Source organism: Erpetoichthys calabaricus, chromosome 11 (assembly GCF_900747795.2).
Source record: "Erpetoichthys calabaricus chromosome 11, fErpCal1.3, whole genome shotgun sequence".
Classification (NCBI taxonomy): Eukaryota; Metazoa; Chordata; class Cladistia; order Polypteriformes; family Polypteridae; genus Erpetoichthys; species Erpetoichthys calabaricus.
In genome coordinates, this window is record NC_041404.2 from 59,567,133 (window position 1) to 59,588,215 (window position 21,083).

Genomic DNA, 21,083 nt, shown 5'->3' on the forward strand with positions numbered 1-21,083 from the left:
ATTAGGTGTCGGTGGCAGTGTGCTACGAATTCGTCACCTGAATAGCGTGTTCCTCTCAGATTTGGACCCAATGCGTAATGCATTTAACTATGAATCTTAAGTAAAAGATGCAGAGCCAGCGGTCCTGTAAGAAACTGCGTTAGTATCTACAGGGTGGTCCACATCTAATTATGCAACTGTTTGACTGACAACCGTCTCCCCACCATTTTGGAATGCAGGGCAAGTGCTGCCATCTATCGACAACAAGAAGAATTTTAAGTGTAACCTCTATGTGCAGGGCAGGTGCTGTGAATTCTCTATGTAATAAACTTAATAAGTTATAGCGTAATGAAAATTGCATAATTAGATCTGGACCACCCTATACACCAAGTGACAGTGGCTGACACCCTACAATTGCCTTTCCGGTTTCTACTTTTTCCTATATTTTTAGGTGTGCAATACTGCTCGACTGGAATGTGGAATGTCGTGGAGGCACCTTTGTAAGTGTTCTCCAGATCTGATATAAGATGTCAACTGTGTGTTATATAGAATTTGAGCTCTACTGTGAAGTTTTAGCTGTGATGAGGCCATATGAATATCGTCTCCCCTCTGACTAGGTCTATTATACGCTTTGGTGACAGTTGGATTCATTCAGTTATTTGGAAAAGTTGGGTGCATAATAAATGACAAGTATCTACTGCACCCCAAACCACAGACACAACTTTGCAGACACAGTCACAGGTTCAAATAAAATTGTTTAATGTTCACAAATACCTTTAACAGGCTTCTTTGCAAATACTCCCAACACAAGTTAACCAGAACTGACATTGATTATTCCTTTACTCTCCTTCTACACCTCCCAGTAAGCATTATTCATCTCCGGCCAACATCAACTGCCAAGGCGAAGTAGAGAAATTTAATTTATACTGGAACCAGGACTACTTCCGGTGCTATGACACTTCCAGGTCAGGCAGAAGCTCCAAATGACAGGAGAGCTAGCTTCCAGTAGTCCCCCCAACGGCACCTGATGACCCAAACAGGGCTGTCCACCAAAACTACAACTCCCATGCAACCCTGCAAGTGTCCGAACAGGATGCATGTCAGAGGGATGTCACCACCCAGTGTACTGCGGATGCAGTACCCCCATCTATCCATTATAATAGCCTCCAATGCTTTCATTAAAAAGGCCTCCCAGCCAGGGCCGCCATGCCAACCAACTGATGGTGTCTATTACAATTCATAATTGGGAAATGAGTTACAGAGAGACAATTGTGCTTCAGATATGATTCTACTAACATTTGATTCTACAGATTTGTTGGCCCTTTCATTCACTGAAAATGACTAGCATTTGCAACAATGACAGGCAATCAAATGTAGCTCAATGATTGCAAATATTTTTTGATAAGATTATGCAAGGATGTACTTTTTCTGTGTTCTGTCCCTTTAAATCAAGGAATGTGCAGCAGCACATTGTTAATTGAGAGGGTGAGGCATTAATTAGTAATGTGCCATCATTAATGGGCAATCAGACGGCCATCTGAGTAAAATGAGGCGACACAGGAGGCCAAATTAAGACTAGCTGAGGATTAATTAAACTTCGGACTGATCCTGTTTTGCTGTTCACTGAGACACTACGTAGAAAATGAGGATCATCTCCTTTTAGTACTGGACTACATAGTCTGGTCTTGATCTGCTGCTAGTACAGTACTACTGTATCTCAGGAGCACTGCCACTGACCCTGGATGTCTTTTATGTAATCAAATTTTAATGGAATGGATGAACACAGGAAATAAACTTTACAACTATTTTCTAATAATTGAATAAATAAAAGCATGCCTCCACCAAGTTTACTGTGAATAGACTGTATAATTGTTCATGCTGCAAATCAATGCATTTATTTATCATAATAGCAGCAATAACAGTACTACTACCACAACAACCTATAATAATAATATATAATGAACCTGTAGGGACCCTTAGTTCTTATTGTTCAGTGGTCAGAAGTTCAGTTCTGAAGAAGGCAAACTTCTGCACCAGGGGAGCATTCACTTTACCTGGCGGGTCATCCAGATATTTTTGGAGACCTAGTCGAGCAGTTCCAATCGATTTGACTATGACTGCTGAAATCACATGAGGCCTTTGTAATGTACATGTGTGAAATCTCAATCTCAAGGTCTTTGCATTTTCTGAGCTTTTCTGCATAGGTGAATGAGATGTCTGTGTCACCTACAACAGCTACATTGATGGGCAGACATTGTCTGCTCTAGGGCCGATTTTTCCTATAGGCTAACTAGGCTTCAGCCTAGGGCCTCAAGATCAAGAGGGGCCTACATTCAAATTGTTAGCAAAATTTTATTATCTCTCATGTAATTTACAAACTTAAAAATGGAAGGTGAAAGGGCCTCATAAGTGCAATAGCCTAGGGCCTCTTTTCATATAAATCCGGCCCTGGTCTGCTGCTGCTATTATGGAAAATTATGTCCATTTGGTTGGTTCCAATGGTACGATTGGTGTGCACAACCATATTGTACATAATGCTAGTGTTCTCCATCTTGATGACCTTTTCAGGCTGGTGCTTGTACCTTTGATGAGGCACTCTGTGATGATCACAGAGCATTGACCAGTGCAGGTGGTTAGCTATCAGTGTTGATGAGTATTTTCTTTTGGTGCTAGCACTGAGCATCCCGAAGCAATATGACCGATGTGCTTTTATATTCTACACTTCCTATCTGCATCCACCTTGAGAAAATTCTCCTGATGATGGTGTGTTTAAAATGCCTGTTCCTGAGGTGCCATGGGGAGTCTCTCCATTTGGCCATTCAGCCCAGAGCATCACAATCATCCCAAGGTCAGTTTCTTGTTAACACAGTTGTTCAAGGTCTGTTTGTAGAACTGACCATAGATTGGTTTTGAGCTAAGGTATGAAAAGAACCTTAAAAGTGATACTCTATTCATATAAATTGTCAATATTGTTTATACCTTGTGGTGGGCGGCCGGGGCCCATGCCCGGTCGGGACATCCTTTCTACATATATTCCGTGGGGAGCAACCATGGGCATCTCAGTACCTCCTCCGGGACGCTTGGTGGCAGCCTCCCTGGCTGACGTTGGTGCCTCAGTTTCCCGCAGAGCTCCATGGGAGATGGAGTTCTCCACAGCCCTGTGGGATCTGGGGTGGCTGCCAGGAGGTGCTGCATGGGTCCCTGAGGTGGTCTGGACACCTCTACAGCCCTTCCTGGAAGTGCAATTAGAAACAGGTGATCAAGCAACCTGCAGCACTTCCAGGTGGGCTATAAAAAGGGCCAGCATCCACCACTCAGGAGCCAGAATCAGGAGGAAGAGGAGGAGTGTCTCCTTAGAATTCCAAGAGCAAAACTTAAAAGAAGTGGTGAGGCGGACGGCCTTCTGCTGTTATGCACCAAAAATCTGGAATAGCCTGCCAGTAGGAATTCGCCAGGCTGATACAGTGGAGTACTTTAAGAAACTGCTGAAAACACATTATTTTAACATGGCCTTCTCATAACTTTACTTTAATTTAATCCTGATACTCTGTATATCCAATTCATTATAATAACTATTCATGGTGGCTCTAAAATCCGTACTAACCCCTACTCTCTCTTCTGTTTCTTTTTCTGGTGTCCTTTTGGTGGTGGCCTGTGCCACCACCACCTAATCAAAGCACCGTGATGTTCTAACAGTGATGGATTAAAAGCCAGAAGTCTGCATGACCATCAGCATCAAGTCCTTCTGTGAGAACCCTAAATACAAAGAGGACTATTTCATTTATGTTAGGTAGAATGCCCAGAGGGGACTGGGTGGTCTCGTGGCCTGGAACTCCTGCAGATTTTATTTTTTTCTCCGGCCAGTTTTTTTTTTTTTTTTTCTGTCCCCCCTGGCCATCAGACCTTACTCTTTTTCTATGTTAACTAATGTCTTATTTTAATTTCTTATTTTGTCTTTTATTTTTCTTTTCTTCATTATGTAAAGCACTTTGAGCTACTTTTTTGTATGAAAATGTGCTATAGAACTAAATGTTGTTGTTGTTGTTGTTGAGTGGTGGTGCCAGAGGAAGCATGTTTGTTGTTTGGAGTTAAGTGCTTTTTGGGACTGTGTTGTGGCTGGGGGCTCATGGGGAAGACGTGCCCTCCAGCTGAAGAAAAATAAAAATCTTTGTGTTTTTTACACATGCCTCTGTGTCAGTCTGTACCGGGTCGGGCGCTATATAGCACCTTTATCACAACCTGTAATCATAATCCTGAAGCAGCAGCAGCCATCCATTTTATTCATATTTTAAGGTATTCTGTCGTAGCATCGGTCCACGTTACCTCAGATAATTGGGGTTCTACTGTGTTAGCTTTTTTCTGTTTTCTTTAGGCACAGTCTCAGAAAAAAAAAATTCACTGCATCTTTCCACTCCTGGATGATTTGTCCATGTGACAATAAAAATTTTGAACCTTGAACCTAATATATTAATCCACATAAGTTCAGGGGCTTGTGGGCCTGGACACTATTGGACATCAAGGCAGGGACTAACCATGGATGGGACACCAGCACAGATTATATGAAAGACGAAAAAGCATGTGAATGTAAAAGCAACCAGCTAAGCTCTGTTTTATTTAATCCAATGTCACATCATGTACCTTTTTTTTTTGTTGTGGGATATGTTGGATTTGCCAAATGTAGTCACTGATCTTGTCACTGCACCATGTCAAATTGTGCTCCTGAAAATCTCAGCCCATGTCACGTTTGCAAACTGATCTTCCAGTGCAGTTGTGCTCGCCCCTTTTTCTGATAGCCAATAGCATGCTGCCTGAGGGAGCCGGCTCTGTAAGAAGAGTTAACAGTGAGTTCAGCAGCCATCCCTGCCTTTTAATTCTTTTTTCCATTCTGTTATGGAAATTAAAATATGACATATCAGACAGATGAGCATCTCTTCTGTTAGTAAGATTCACATCTCTGTGCTGCCTGACAGAGCTGTTGCTGTACGAAGGGTTAATAGCTGTGGTGCATTCGGCCGCAGTCTTTGCCTTTTTTGTTTTTGCCATTCTGTTTTAGTACTTAAAATACAAGACATCAGACAGATGATCCTTTCTTCTATTTGTGAATACTCATTGATTCTCAACACTTGCACACAAAGAGCCTGCCCCTTCCAGCAAAGAGAAAACCAAACCTCTTTAATTTTATCTTAAATCAATCATAGATTAGTTGGTCTTGGTAGTTGGGCATGTCACATTAGATGACTGACTATGATTATGGAAATGAAGGCTACAACTGAAAATCACTGGAAAAGTCATCTAATGTGACATGAACTTTAATCCTTCACTAATAATAATAATAATAATAATAATAATAATTCTTTGCATTTATATAGTGCTTTTCTCACTACTCAAAGCGCTCAGCAATTGCAGGTTAAGGGCCTTGCTCAAGGGCCCAACAGAGTAGAATCCTTTTTGGCATTTACGGGATTTGAACCAACCCACTAAATCCTATGCAGGACTGCAGTGGCCAGAGCCTATCTTGGCAGCACTAGGTGCAAAGCAGGAAACAGCCTGGGTATATCACAGGGTCCTTTATTTTATTATTATAATTACTTATTTTTTAAAGGTTCATATTTCCAAAATGAAAAACCTGGGTTGTCTGAGTGCTGGAGCTTTGGATTATTAAGGGTGGAGAAAGGCATTAAACATATCAATATGCAGTCTACAATGCTTCATGTTAGATCACTAGGGTGTTGGGATTTGTTTGTCTCAAGAAAGCATTGTTTGAAAGAAAGAAAGAAAGAAAGAAAGAAAGAAAGAAAGAAAGAAAGAAAGAAAGAAAGAAAGAAAGAAAGAAAGAAAGAAAGAAAGAAAGAAAGAAAGAAAGAAGAGAGTACACCTTATGAGAAGGATTTAGGAGTCGTAGTGGACTCTAAGCCATCGACTTCCTGACAGTGTTGAGAAGCCATTAAGAAGGCTAACAGACTGTCAGGTTATATAGCACCTTGATGTGTGGAGTACAAGTCACAGGAGGTTCTGCTCAGGCTTTATAACACACTGGTGAGGCCTCATCTGGAGTCCTGGGTGCAGTTTTGGTGTCCAGGCTACTAAAAGGACATAGCAGCACTAGAAAAGGTCAAGAGAAGAGCGACTAGGGTGAGTCCAGGGCTACAGGGGATGAGTTATGAGGAAAGATTAAAAGAGCTGAGCCTTTACAGAGATGAAGAGGAGACCTGACTGAAGTATTTAAAATTATGAAGGGAATTAGTGCAGTGGGTCGAGATGGTGACTTTAAAATGAGTTCATCAAGAACACGGGGACACAGTTGGAAACTTGTTAAGGGTAAATTTCGCACAAACATTAGGAAGTTTTCTTTACACAAAGAACGATAGACACTTGGAATAAGCGACCAAGTAGTGTGGTAGACAGTAAGACGTTGGGAATTTTCAAAACTCGACTTGATGCTTTTTTGGAAGAAATAAGTGGACAGGACTGGCGAGCTTTGTTGGGCTGAATGGCCTGTTCTCGTCTGGAGTGTTCTAATGTTCTAATGTTCTAAAAAGAAGAAGAAGAAGAAGAATCCACTACGGACTACACTGAGATGGCACTTCTAAGAAAATGAAACTAAGACATGTTTACATGGGGCGAGGACAGTCAAAATGAAAGGGAGAGAACAGTTCTGCTGTCGTTAGTAAAAAATTAACCATCTGATTAAAGTAGCATGTTCATCATTCTTGGCTTTTAAAGTCCATAGTACTTCGTCCATAAATTTTAGATTGATGTCAGTTCTTAAGCAATCAACTGTGCAGACACTCAGCAGCAACAATGAGAACAACATTTCTTTGTGTAGCACATTTTCATACAACAATGGAGCTCAAAGTGATTTACGAGATGACAAAGAGAAGTTACAAGAAAAGAAAAACAATTAAGATTAGGCAATAATATAAAAGAATGAGGAACAACAAAATAAGGTAAGGTCAGATAGCCGGGAGGAGAGAAAAAACAAAAAAATACTCCAGTTAGGCTGGAGAAAAAAAAAAACAAAACAAAAAACAGTCCCCACTGGGCATTCTACCTGACATACAGTACATGTTCCCAAATTAGTCCTCTTTGTTTTCACGCTTCACATGATGAAGTTGGTCTTGTGGACAGCTGAGACACCCACCTTCATTCCATCATCTCAGGGGCTGCATGGTGCCTTGATTGGGTGGTGGTGGCAAAAATCACCACTACAGAAGAACCAGAAAGAAACAGCAGAGAATAGTGGGGATTAGTACAGATTCATCATTCATCATCATGCATCATTTTCTGCCCATATAGTCTATTAAGAATACAACTGAAAAGTAGTTACGAAAAACCCAAACTAAAATAATGAATTTTTAGCAGTTTTTAAAATAGTCCATGATATTAGCCTAGCAAATTTCTATTGGTAAAGTATTCCAGATTTTAGGCGCATAACAGCAAAAGGAATCCTCACCACTTCTTTTAAGCTTGGCTCTTGGAATTATAAACAAACCTCCATTCGAAGGAGGGTACCAACACTTTTTATCTGCCCTAATGGTGAGTACCTGAAGTGTATGACTTGCATTTGCAATGAAAATGATCAGCCATTCTGTGCAATGTGCTTCACTGACAGCAGATGTCAACACGAGTCTTTTCATGTCAGTTGTGTTGCATAGCCATGCCACTCTTGCTGTAAGAAAGGCTAGAGGAGAAATTATGTGGCTGAGGAAACCTAGTGTTACATGTACCTCACCAAGATTAAGATTCAAGGCCCAGTGATTGGTAAGTGTTTGTGTGACTGAAGAAGAAACTTAAGGGGACAAGCCCCCAGAACAAGCAGATATCGAAGATGGCTGCATTAGAGGCTTAGCAGAGCAACACCAGAGAAGATCCTTAGCTCCTTGTGCCTTGTGACATCCATGAATGGCAGACTTCAAGCAGTCATTGCATGTAAGGGATATGTGACAAAGTCCTAAATATAACTACGGCTCTGATAGACCTGCCATTGCTGTGCCCCAAGCATCATGGTGCCCTGAAATGAGGGGACCATGTAGAAAAAGTGTTGTGTGACCGAAATGTCTGCAAATCCCCTTAAATAAAAGCCTGCAATGTGCACTTTAATCACAATTATTTGTAATGTTTAAACTGTGGAGCAGAGGGGCAAATCAAGGAAAAATGTGTCTTTGTCCCATACATTATGGAGGACTCTGTATTTCACTGTTTTGGTGTAGATTAAAGATATTTGCTAGAAAGTTGTGTGAGTGAAAAAAAGTTGATGATTACTGGATTTCCTCTAATCTCCATTACCTTCTCCAGAGCAATGTTGCCTGCCCCACTTGCCACAGCACAACATGGGATTTGGAGTTCGGCACAGTCCTGTTGGGTTCCATGGGTGCCGCCAGGGGGAGCTGCAGGATCTGCTGTGCCCTTTGTTGCAGCACGAAGTGCTGCTGGAAGGAGATTATGGGACACCCAGAGCACTTCCAGGTGCTCTATAAAAGGACCTGCCTCACTCCATTCAGGGAGCCAGAGTCGGGAGGAAGGGAGGTGAAGCTTGCCAAAAGAGTGGAGGTGGAAGGAAAGAAAATGTGCTGTGTGCTGCCTATTGTTCTTTGAACTGTGCTGTGATGGTGGGAAACAATGGAAAAGTGTTTCCCACAAGAAAAAATATAAAAAGTGTGTGCTGAACTTGTCCTGAGTCTGTCTGGGTTGGATCTGGGGAGCTGTGTGCCCCCTGCAGGCCACAGACTCAGCAAAGCACCACACATTTATAAGGTAAAATAAAGGACTTTTACTCTTTCCCAATTCACCTTTTCACAGACCTCTTCCCACCAAACAGTTAAGACTATATAATATATAGTCTTATATATATAATCAGAAATCAGAAAATATAGCAAATATAATCAGAAATAATTTTCCTCCTTCCATCCACCAGTTGCGTTTTGCCCACTAACTCGACTATGTGCGGCACCAGACTTGTTTTTATGCTGGACCCAGAAATGCATCCGATACCATTCTGTTTCCTCCAGAAAGCACTTCCGTACCATAGACAAAGTAGGTTGGCCCTCCCTCGACAGCACCCTCTATTGACCACAAGGGACCCCTACAGGGATATATTTCTGGACTCCATTTCCCTAGCACCCCTGCAGGTGTTCTGACTGGGTTCTCATAATTGGACCACTGCCACCTAGTGCATGGGGGATAGAACCACTCCCAAGTTCCAGCTTCTTTTGGTCCATCCATTATTTTACTCAGAGACTTATCTTTCTGTCCAGCTGGCAGATCCATCCGTTGTGCCTCTCGGACCTCCTGTCCAGGTAATAACCCAAACGTAACACCTTCCTGGGAAGCCCATTCTCATCCCACAATTATATACAGTAAATTATCTCTCTCTCTCTCTCTCTCTCTCTCTCTCTCTCTCTCTCTCTCTCTCTCTCTATATATATATATATATATATATATATATACTGTATATGAGATAATAAAAACAAAAATAATAATAATGCAGTTAATAACAATGAAAGGTACTTGATTATGTTTAAATAAAAGATTTCTGCCATTCTCATGAAGTACTCTAGTCCAGTGTTTCCCTAACTTGGTCCTGTGGCCCCCCTGTCACTGCAGGTTTTTATTCCAATCAGCTTCTGTTTTTAATTGGACTCCTGGGCTAATTAAGTGAACTGATATTTCTCAGGTTCTGTGTTTAGGGAACAATATAGAAATTAGAAAAATAAGTTTGCTAAAAAAAAAAAAAAAAATTAAAATGTACTAAGCAGTTATAAGGGAATAATGTATTTTTTTCTTTTTAACAGTATTTTCATTTTGATTTTCATTCTACTTTTCCAGGTGTTCTAATTGTTTAATTAACCCATTATTTACTAATTAGTGGGTCTGATGGTAAAGTAGTTGCAGCCTTTGATTATTCCGTGTTGTTTGCTAGCGTGTCTGCTCTGCTCGTTTTTAATTATCATTAATAAGATACAACGAAGGGGAAAAACTGCACAGAGAAAAGGCAAAATAAAATGAGATCAACAAATGAGAGTTAAGCATTTAAATCTGTAGCAATAGCAGAAATATTTCTAAATGTCTTATAAATGTAAAAATCATGCCACTGTGCTTTTCTGAATGTCGAATAAAAGAAAAAATAATTCCAGCTAATTAAATGAGCTCAGTGTCATCAGGTGTTGTCACCGATTAGTAATCTGGTTGGAACAAAAACCTGAAGCCACAGGGGTCCACCAGGACCGAGTTAGGGAAACACTGAACTAGAGTAATGTTTTGAACCAAGCTAATTTGCAACAACATCAAGAATACTTCAGTAACAAACACTAAGACGGAAAGGACCACACACACACACACACACCAAATGAGAGGAAATCACAACAACAAGACATTAATTTAACAATAAATGATCAACAGCTGTCCTTTCAGAAGAACCACCTTTCTGCTGTTTAGGTCATAAGAAACGCCTTGTAAAGTAACAGTTATTGAAGCTCACCATGGTGCTGTCATAATGAATTTATTTCATTCGTCCAGTGTTCCTGATCGTCCTCCACTGTGGTGTGCTGATCCTCTTTCCTTGATCCCCACTTATCTTCTGTGAGACTCTCATTCGTCTAATGCCTCTGGGGTTTCTGTCTCCCTTCCTGAACCTTCTTAGGCTTTTAAAGTATAACAGGAATTCTCCAGGGGTTCATGGAATCCAGAGCGCAGCATACCTGTGGGACATTTTGCTGTCAATCGCCCACCCCACCTATTTTCAGGACAATGTGCTGCCTACTAGAGTCTACTAGTTTGCATCCATGAGCACCAGTGCGTTGATTCTATGATATCACTTGTAATTCACATGTGTGTGCTCATCCATACTTCTAGTAACAATCTTTATATCAATCATACCAACAACTCCTGGAAAAGTAGTGATTTGCACAAATGCAGCTTGTTTTAACATAACTTCACTTGGAGTGGTTGGCAAATGGATTTATCTGCTTATTTCCTCAAGCATTGTAAGGGCTTTCAAACTTTGTTGCAATATTTGAGAAATAGTTTGGTGTGATGTACCCTAATCATTGCAATTGCAAAGCCACACATTCCCTCTGGCCAAAAAAACATTATTTCGTGTGCTGGCATATGGCATCTTCATGTAGATGGTGCAATCACATAACGCACATGATTTATTATGAATATCATGCCATCTCTGATATCGTTTTACAAGTTCACGCCACCTTTCCCGGGATGTGCATGCTGACCTCTGCCTGAATACCATCTTCCGGCAGCTCACGAGCTTTGCTTAATCGCAGTGAAGGTGGAGTAGTTTCCTAACGTAGGAAAATTGATATCATGCTTTCAGCCATAAGAGTAGAACTAAGTCTGTGTCACTCTGTGATTTTTGAGCCAGTGTGGACCGTTTTTTAGGTGGATACGCATAAAATACGTGAAGCTCCTATGTTGCAAAAATCTTGTCAGTCTGTCTGTTTGTCCACATGAAACAACTTGGCCCCCCATGGACCAATTTTATTGAAATGTGACAGAATATTTAAGGAAATTATGTTGAGACAGTTCAATTTATGTTGACATATCTTGAACAGATGACATAGTGGCCCCTTATTGCTGTAATAAAGTTGGCCTTTCACTTTTGTTTTTGTCAAGCATTTGTCACAAGTGAACAGCTTTGCACATCCCATTTCATGAAAATTACTATGGCCAGACCAGCTCATGCAAATAAGAAATTTACTTTTATAAGGGTTTTTTTTTTTTAATTTGATAAATGAATTAATCTAGGTGATGTTAATTGGAAACTGCAAATTATCACTGTGTGTGACAGTGGTCCTTGTGATACACTAGAGTCCTGTCCATGTCTGTTTTCAGTCTTTTGCCCAATCCTGGTGAAATAACATTTGGCCCCACAACCCTGAAAGGGACTTTGAAGGTTCTAGAACCCACCGAACTGAACTCAGTCCATTCCTCGAACACACCTGAATGTTACACCATGCTGTACATTTTCTGACTTGTCTACTCTAAGACACTTAAAGAAATAGGAGCTCTGATCTTCATTCATTATGAAGGTGTCTGCTCATTATAACTGAAAACAGACATTTAATTTTTTTGGACATTTATTTTTGTTTCAGTTTATTTGGATTGGAATTGCAATTTTCACCAGATTCCCATTCTGCATGCTTCAGTTTCCAGCTCTGACTCTTTAACTGCTTATCATTAAACCATGCAACACTTACACTTAACCAAAGAATTAGTTTAAAACATATTACAACACAATGGATCACAAACAAATCCAATTAACATAAAATTGTAGTGAAGATCTTGAAGATTGGCAAACAGAAATTCCACTCAACAACTTGCATGGAGAAGAAAAATGTCTGGGGATCCACGGTGAGCTGTCAAAGTCATAGACACAGTCCCAGTTCACTCTTTCCTTCTTGAGAGCTGAGCAGGAGGGAGTAGCAGGGCTGGGCTGGAGATGCACATCATTCAGGGCCTTTTCAATGCTTGTTTCTCTTTCCTGGGACCAGCAACGGCTGACAGGTCGTCTTCAGAGCCATGGAGGACAGGTCAGATTTACAATGGACACATGGAAATTAGTATGAGAAAAGATGGCGAGAAGGAGAGAGTGGGACGCTGAAGGGAGGCCATGCTGTGCTCACTGTGGTGACAGCCTAACCTGAGCTAAAAGAGACCGTGAAGAACATCAGAATTGTGCTGAGCTTTGTTCTTTGCCTACTTGATGCTCTCCCTTTGATCATCATTCCTTTGTTCATTTACGTAGGTTTTATAAATTCATTATTTTGATATGTTTGAAGTGTGGTCAACCAGGATGATTAAACACTGGTAAAGGCTGCTACTCATTACTTTAGACTTTTGAGTAGGAGTTTGAATGTTCTCCTATAACTAGGTGGGTATTCCAGTATTCCAGTTTCTCCACACATCTCAATAATATACAAGTTGGCTTGATAAGTAATTGCAAATAACCCATTGTGGGTGCAAATTTGAGAAAATACTGACTTTTTGTTCAAAACTGGTTTCATGATGTGCACTCAGTGCTGTTGACACAGACCTGTGCCTCCCTGGATTTGAAATAAACAGGGCCAAAAATGGATGAATGCACATGAAAGTCACTACACAACAAATACAGAGATAAGCAAGGTACTGTATAACCCAAATATAGATAAAGTGCATTTGAAAGGTGCTACATGAGCTTTGAGTTATTGACCTAAGCATAGCAAACAAGGCAGCTCTCCTCTCATCTTGTCTTAAGCCAGTGTTTCTCAATCTTTTTCCATGTGTGCCTCATTTTTTCATATTAGTTTTAGCATTTTTGATTATATTGAGATCCACCCAACAACACTAAATGTTAATTTGGGAATGCACTGTTGGCAGAAATGCTCAAGTTTGGATCAGACTGGGGCATCACTAATATTTCTTATCATCAAAATATACAGTCACACATGTGACAGATTTAAAATTAAAATCCATGTGATAAAATATATGTACAATTTAAACATTTCTTCGGTTTTCATTAAATTTCATGAAATTTTATAGTAATTTTAATAATTCCATATTTCACATTATTACATTCTATAATAATAAAAATTAAATTACAAATATTATAAATACTCATACGAATACTATCACTTGTTATTTCTAAAAACAATAACTGACATATTAGCGATTACAGAAATTACGTATAACGGTAAAAGAGAGGGATGAACTATAATTTAAATTCTGATGTTGGCTTACGGGCGGACAGGACTATCGATACCCGTGTCTAGATGAGTCGTGAAATGACAAGTGACGCCATTAATTATAGCAGCCCCTGATTTAATTGAATCGACACGCAGAGAGTCACAGACTGGTGCCTTTATCTTTATTCACGTCTCAAACCTTTCATTCTTTATTAACATTGTTATACCATCACAAGCACCGTGAAAGCTATAAACATACTTTTTTTACAATTTACAAAGAAACTGAAGAAATAAATAAATGAAACAACATATTATCAATCGCGTACCTTTACCAAGGGTGCAACAATTTTACAGATTATCGTTTTAGAGATCAGCGTTTGCCTTCCATTAGTTCCTCACAGTTTCTCCACACTTCCGGTATTCTACGTCATTATGTCCAATACGTGCGGAATGATTTTGCGATCATTTACACCAAGGGTTCCCAAACTTTTTTCAGCCGCAGACCCCTTTACCAAAAACTTTTAAAACCGTCGACCCCCTAATTACATGCAATGGTTTTTCATATCCGCACTTGCTTTGATATGTTCCATAAGACAATGAACAGACATGTTTGTGCTACATGTATTTTCATGCATTCTTAAGTGTGACTCTTTTAATGACACATTTTACCTTTTCATTCGCAAATTTGTATGTAATGTGTTTTTTTTTAAATGATTTTACTTCTTAATTAGGTACCTATTGGAATCATAGATATTTTGAAGTAACAAACAAATAGCAGTAGTAAGGGGGTCTATTTTTGCTGTCGTTGACCCCCAAATTTTTTTATTGAAACTATCGACCCCTAGCAAGTTCAAATCGACCCCAGGGGGTCAATATCGACCACTTTGGGAACCCTTGATTTACACGAATACCACAGAACCGATAGTCGACATACTCTGTGTGATTTTTATACCATAAACAGTGGCAATAAACGAGTTTGTTTCAATAGATAGCTTCTACTTCGATTTCCATTTTTTTCGCTCTCCCCTTGTAGGTTAAGAAACACTGTCTTAAGTAAAATGCAGTATTTTTAAAGTATGTAATCTTGGGTTCCAGGTACATCTGGTTATAGTCTGGTTGAACCTCGTCTTGTGTTTACTAAATGAAGGTTAGATTTCAATATTATGTTTTATGCTTTAACACTATTAATATATCAGCAGGCTCTTGCAACAAAGGCGGTATGGTGGCTTACTGGCTGCGGTCCTGCTGCACAGCTCGGGTACAATTCAAAGATCATTCACTGTCGACGTGGAACTGTCACCTTCTCCATGCTTAGGTGTGTCTTTAGTTAACTGGTGACTCAAGCTTGTGGCAGTGTGAGTGTGCCATGCTCCCTAGATCCCCCTGAATTTCCAATGCAAAAAGTGAGTTCAGAAAAGGACAGAAATATTTAGAGGTGGCAATGTGCTTCATTTACAAGTTAATAAAACATTTGTCTATATATGGAGACTCATTTTAAGCAACTTATACAGTAATTACATCATCCAAGTCTACCTCAGTCTCATTAATTCTGTTTTCCCACAGTCACCAACAATCCGGAAAAAACACTTGGAATAACAAATGCAGATTGAGATTTTCTTCTTTTAATTCCCACCAGGCAAACGCAAAACCATAAGAATTATGGATTTATCTTTTATCTGATAGTCTGACAGCTTTGCAGAATCTTCCAGCTGTTTATTGGCAAATATCAGTCGCAGATCTTCTGGTGAATCTAAAAAAATACAAAGGAATTAAAATAATAACAAAATAAAAAAACAAAGTATTTAAAATGTCATTTAATTATTCTCAGTGTCTCAAATGGGACTGTAGTAGGTTAAGAGGTTCCTATCTATCTATCTATCTATCTATCTATCTATCTATCTATCTATCTATCTATCTATCTATCTATCTATCTATCTATCTATCTATCTATCTATCTATCTATCTATCTATCTATCTATCTATCTATCTATCTATCTATACAGCTTTCAGTTAATTCAAAATGCTGCTGGAAGAATTATTACAAGAACAAGAAAATGCGAACACATAACTCCAGTTCTTGAATCCTTACACTGGCTCCCGGTTAAGTTTAGGGTGGATTTCAAAATCCTCCTTTTAACATATAACGCCTTATATGGCCAAGGTTCGGCTTACTCACAGTATCTGAACTTATCATGACTTACAAACCAGGACGTACATTAAGATCTTAAAATACTGGCCTGCTTATGATTCCAAGGATTAATAAAATAACAATGGGAGGTCAAGCTTTTAGTTACAGGACTCCCCCCCCCTCCCCCCCAAACTGTGGAGTGGTCTGCCTGCTATTATAATAGATGCTCCTTCACGCTCAACTTTCAAATCCCAGCTGAAGACTCACTACTTCAGTTTAGCACACCCTGACTAGAACTGCTGAATAGCTGTGAATACTGCATCTCTATTGTTAGTAATCAATACTAAAATATAAGTAATATGATAGTTATAATTTGTTACTAACCCTCACCTATTCTGTTTCTCTTCTTGGTACTCACATGTGGCACTTGGTGCCACTGCCTTAGTGCCAAGTTGCTTGCCTGCATATGGAGGAGTCATCTCTGATAAAGGAACACTGGAATCATAGGGTAGAAGATAGATAGATAGATAGATAGATAGATAGATAGATAGATAGATAGATAGATAGATAGATAGATAGATAGATAGATAGATAGATAGATAGAAACTTTATTAATCCCAATGGGAAATTCACATTTGAAGCACCCCTTCATCTGATTGGTCAGCACAGCACTGACTCAGCTGTGGCATGGAGGAGGTGGCTTGTTGGCTGAGATCTCCAGGACTCTAAACAAATTGGAATCCTCATATGTGATATCATCTATTCTTTCATTTTGCTTTGTAGCTTGTACTATTATCATTGTATTATAGTATTGTATTCCTGAGGTGGCAATGTTAGATTGGCCATTGAGCTCTATGAAGAGGAGTACTTGTGTTCTGTTTTGTGTGTTGTATTTACCCCATTTCTTGACACACATTGCACACCCAAACTACCTAGAAAGGGGGTCTCTCTCTTACTCTCTCTGAAATACCTTTCCCACGATTTCTTCTATTTTTTTTTTCCCTATAAGGATTTTTTTGGGAGTCAAAGCTGAGGAGACGTAGAAAAACAGGGTCTGTTAAAGCTCTTAGAAGAACATCTTGTGGAATTTTAGGCTATACCAGAAATGAATTATTGTTATTCTTGTTGTTGTCACTCTATCTCTGGTGCTCCTCCACAATCCATAATTGTGTTTTAGTATGGTAATTTGCAGAGGTTTTGCATATTTGTAAGAAATCTCATTGTTCTGTCTCTCAGCTTAACTGACATACAGTATGAAACTCTGAGGTTCGGTGATATTTTGGGTGAGTAATGCAGCAAGACAGACTAAACATGTTATTATGTACAAAAATCCCAATGGCTTTGTGTGTATTTTTGCCTCCAAACTGAGTCCTCGCTTTCCAGTACACTGCTAAACAGTATGCGTCTATGCAAGCTGCAATTCTTAATCTAATTTATAAAGCTGTCCGTGTGTTAACCTAGTATGTACATCCATGCACCGAACCAGTTGCCACAACATTTTGCAAAGATCCCCCATTTGTATGAGGGAACATCACAGGTTGTTTCCTTTTGAAATTTAGTTGGTGCCATTTATTGGGTAACAGACAAGGTTAAATACTGTGTATGTTTATTTTGGTAGCAAAGTATACTAATCTAATTTATAAATGGAATTTTAAGTGTGCAGCTATAAAATGCATGTTAATCCATCCATCCATCCATTTTCCAACCCGCTGAATCCAAACACAGGGTTACGGGGGGTCTGCTGGAGCCAATCCCAGCCAACACAGGGCACAAGGCAGGAACCAATCCCGGGCAGGGTGCCAACCCACCGCAGATGCATGTTAATATGTCTGATATTTTAAAAATGATATTTAAAAAAATACTTTACCAAAGTGCACTTCAATATCTACAAACTTTCAAAAGATAGACTGTTTATTATTTCTTAAGTCTAAATTCTAACTCTAATTCAATTCTAGATCCCCCGTCACAGGTATTGAAACCTTTCCCTGGGCTCACTTCAACTCCTTCGGATTCAAAGAGCGAGTCGCCTCTTAGCCGTGCGACGTGCAGTTTAGCCACTAGAGGGCAGGCTACCAGTTTATGAACACATTTAAAAGACTTGTGTTACCTCGAGTTACATACCTGAATTTCCAGGTAGTCTCTGCAGAATTTTTGTTTTGAGTTCCAAGACAGTCGTGTTGTTCATCTCCTCCTCGCTGCTGCCGAGGTCAATAGTTGTTTTTTCGTCTCTCAGTCCGTTTATAATAACTTGGTAGATCTTGCCCATGTTGCTGCTCTGTCGTGTTTACAGCAGCTGACTCTGTTGGCTTTCATGAATGTGTGCTCTATATGTCAATTTGCTTTCAGTTTCACTTAAATACGCTTATTTTGGAGTTTCCCATCATATGAGAATTACTAGGAAGTCACGTGCTTTACTTGTTTTCTCTCGAAGGTTGGTTGGGTGGGTGGCTGGCGATAAACACAAACTGAACATCTAAGTCAATTTACGTGCATGATCGTTACAGGTACAAGCGACAATAATAAGGGGTCTGAACCCCGTCGTTGTTTGCAACAACAATCTCGTTTTCGGAAGGGTGTTGAACTTAGAGACGCGATGCTAATACCCAAAGGATTTCTCTGCGTTATGGTATCAGACATTTTTGGGCACTGTAGCGAACACCTGAAAATGAGTTATCCCCAAACGGTACCCTGTCCAGCAAAGTGCCGTTTAAAAGTACTGGGTGTTCAGTTCTTATTTAACAGAAAATGGTATTGTACAAGTAATGCCAAAGACTCCCACTTTCATATTGTATCACATATTTTTGGGTATTATGGAAATATTCACAGAACGGGGAATCCCAAAATTAAGTAGGAGGGAAAGCAACCCCTTTATGCGTTAAACGTTTATAATCATCCTAAAATACTACCGTGAAACTTTTTCAGTCTTGCACTTGCAATAGCCAAGCACTTGATCCTTTCCATAGTATCGGACATTTTACGTCATTCCTGACATCGATGTATAAATCCAATAAAACGCGCTAGGAAGGTAAAGCTTGTATTTGAAAGACAATTTCAGTAAAGGCTGCTCACTTGGGTAGCCGGGTGTCGCAGTGCTAGCTCTGCTGCCTTGAACTGAGCAGACCAGGGTCCCCATCCTCCCTGCGTGGAGTTAGCCTGTTCTCTTTGTGTCTACTTGGGGCTGCTCCGGTTTCCTCCCACTGTCCAAAGACAAGTTGCTTAGATTGGTGATGTGTGTGCTTTGGCACCTTCAGAAGGTGGAGCCTATCCCAAGAAGCACTGGTTATAAGGCAGGAACAACACCTGGTTCTTAACACATTTAAAAAGACTTTGTATGCCTTTGTACATGTAGGCCAACTACTGCATTTCTTTGGCTTTCCCTGTAACACATAACAAAAGCTGCCAGCCATGTGGAAAACTAGGTTCTTTCTGTGAATACCTCAAAAGTGAGTAACCTGTCACGTCATTTTCTAAGCCCCTTAATCCAGATGAGGATTGTGGGGAGGGTGTGCTGGGGCCTTACCCAGCTGGCATAGGGTGCAAGGCAGAAACAAACCCTGGACAGGGTGCCAGTCCATCACAGGGCGAACACACAAACACACACACACACACGCACACACACACACACACTGTGGCCAATCCATCTAACCTGCGTGTCTTAGTACTGTGGGAGGAAACCTACACAGACAAGGGGAGAACATGCAAACTCCATGCACGGAGGACTTGGGACGTGAGGCAGAAATGCTACCTACCACTGTGCCACCATGGTTAAAATAATGCTTTTAAATAGGTAAATGAATGAAAATTTATATGTAAGCAATGTTTAGCTGTCAATATAAATGAATTGTTTCAGTGTAGAAGACTATTTTATGCATAATTGTACTGCTGCCTGCTGGTTGTCAGAAGGTTGCCATGCAGTTCGAATCCCATAAACACCAGAAATGAATTTACTCCTTTGTGCCCTTGAACAAGGTCCTTAACCTGCCATTGCTCCGTCCTCGGTATGACGTTAATCTGCAACCAGACCTTCAAGCAAGTCCACCAACTTTCAGGGAAAACTCGGGGATTAGTGGCAGGATTGGCACTACAGAAACCGTACCAAACTTGAAACTGTTCCAGCGTGGCGCTGAGGTGTCATCCGGGTGGTTCGTCGAGATTTGGGTGCGGCAACGTGCTGTAATCAGCGCATGCTCCCAACCCCTCTCTTTCTCTCTCTCTCTCTGTAAACTACTAATGGTATAGTCTGTTTTTTCTGTCCACCGGTCCATCTGACTTTCTCCCCAGACTTCCCTTTAGAAACTACAATATGATATTGTATATAAGGACGCTACTTGTGCATGTCTTATAAGATCGTATGGATTTTGTTAACTTTCTCGGTTACTAGACTTATTTTGTTAAACTGGAATCCTAACTCTCCTCTGATAAGTCAGTGGGAAACCGATGTTTTATATTATATGAAATTGGAAAAAATCAAATTCTCAGTTAGAGGATCTGTACAGAATTTTTTCAAAACCTGGCAGGATCTAATCAATATTATTTTAGAATAAGAGAAATAACTATTACCGCATTTATTTCCCTTCTCCATTTTTTATTTACCTGAATATATATTTCTTCCTTTCTTTTGTTTATTGTTGCCTTATTAAAAAGCCCTAAGCAATTCTCCTTTAGCTAAGCTCTCCTTCTCAAGGGTGGGGTTTGATTTGTCTTCAATTCTTTTTTGTTATAAATTAATCTATTTGTGTGTAATGATTACAATAAAATTAATAAATAAAATTAAAAAAAAACTTTCTCGGTTACTTATTCACTGTTATTCTTATCTAATCTTATTTATTTTTCTTTTTTTTGTAATTTTTCTCTTTGACTACTCGTCAATCACTTGAAGCTATTACTTTGTCTGAAAATGTGCGATAGAAATAAATGTTGCTATTGTTGCTTTTGTTACAGAATTCAAAATTTCCATAATATTAGTAAATTTACATAAGGGGAAGGCCCCTTTTCCCGTGCTGCTGAAAATACTTCCTGATACTTTTGCACTATGAGAAACAAAAGTGTAATGATGATTAGAAGGCCTACGAAAATGTTTCTTTTGGGGGTTGGGATTGTGAACGGAAGCTGATTTATGCTGAGATGCTTTCGATATAACTGTGAAACTGTAGCATACCGTATATCAGAATGTACGACAGAATGTAATATATGTCGACTGCATTGATTTTACTGAGAGAAACCGTCCACTGCTCGATCCTGACGTTTTTTGACGGTTAAATGAGCTGACAGTTAAATTACAGCCACGTTTTTTTACTTCATTG

The 21,083-nt window shown here is 39.7% G+C and overlaps 2 protein-coding genes across 3 annotated transcripts in view; both read right to left on the reverse strand.

Moving 5' to 3' along the window:
* The window catches only part of LOC114660439 (serine protease inhibitor Kazal-type 1-like), an 821,621-nt gene that overhangs the window by 112,433 nt on the left and 688,105 nt on the right, over positions 1 to 21,083 (reverse strand). The window lies entirely within an intron of this gene.
* On the reverse strand, positions 14,362 to 18,090 carry LOC114660436 (polyubiquitin-like). Its single transcript, XM_028813138.2, has 2 exons — positions 17,902 to 18,090; positions 14,362 to 15,402 (listed from the first exon to the last, which is right to left on the reverse strand). Exons 1-2 carry the CDS (start codon positions 18,044 to 18,046, stop codon positions 15,275 to 15,277), a joined length of 273 nt encoding a protein of 90 aa, XP_028668971.1. The 5' UTR covers positions 18,047 to 18,090; the 3' UTR covers positions 14,362 to 15,274.

Coding starts and splice junctions, on each gene's coding strand:
- LOC114660436 (XM_028813138.2), bottom strand. CDS start 18,046: ATGGGCAAGATCTACCAAGTTATTATAAACGGACTGAGAGACGAAAAA. Junction 15,403..17,901: donor GAGACTACCTGGAAATTCAG/GTATGTAACTCG, acceptor GTATTTTTTTAG/ATTCACCAGAAGATCTGCGA.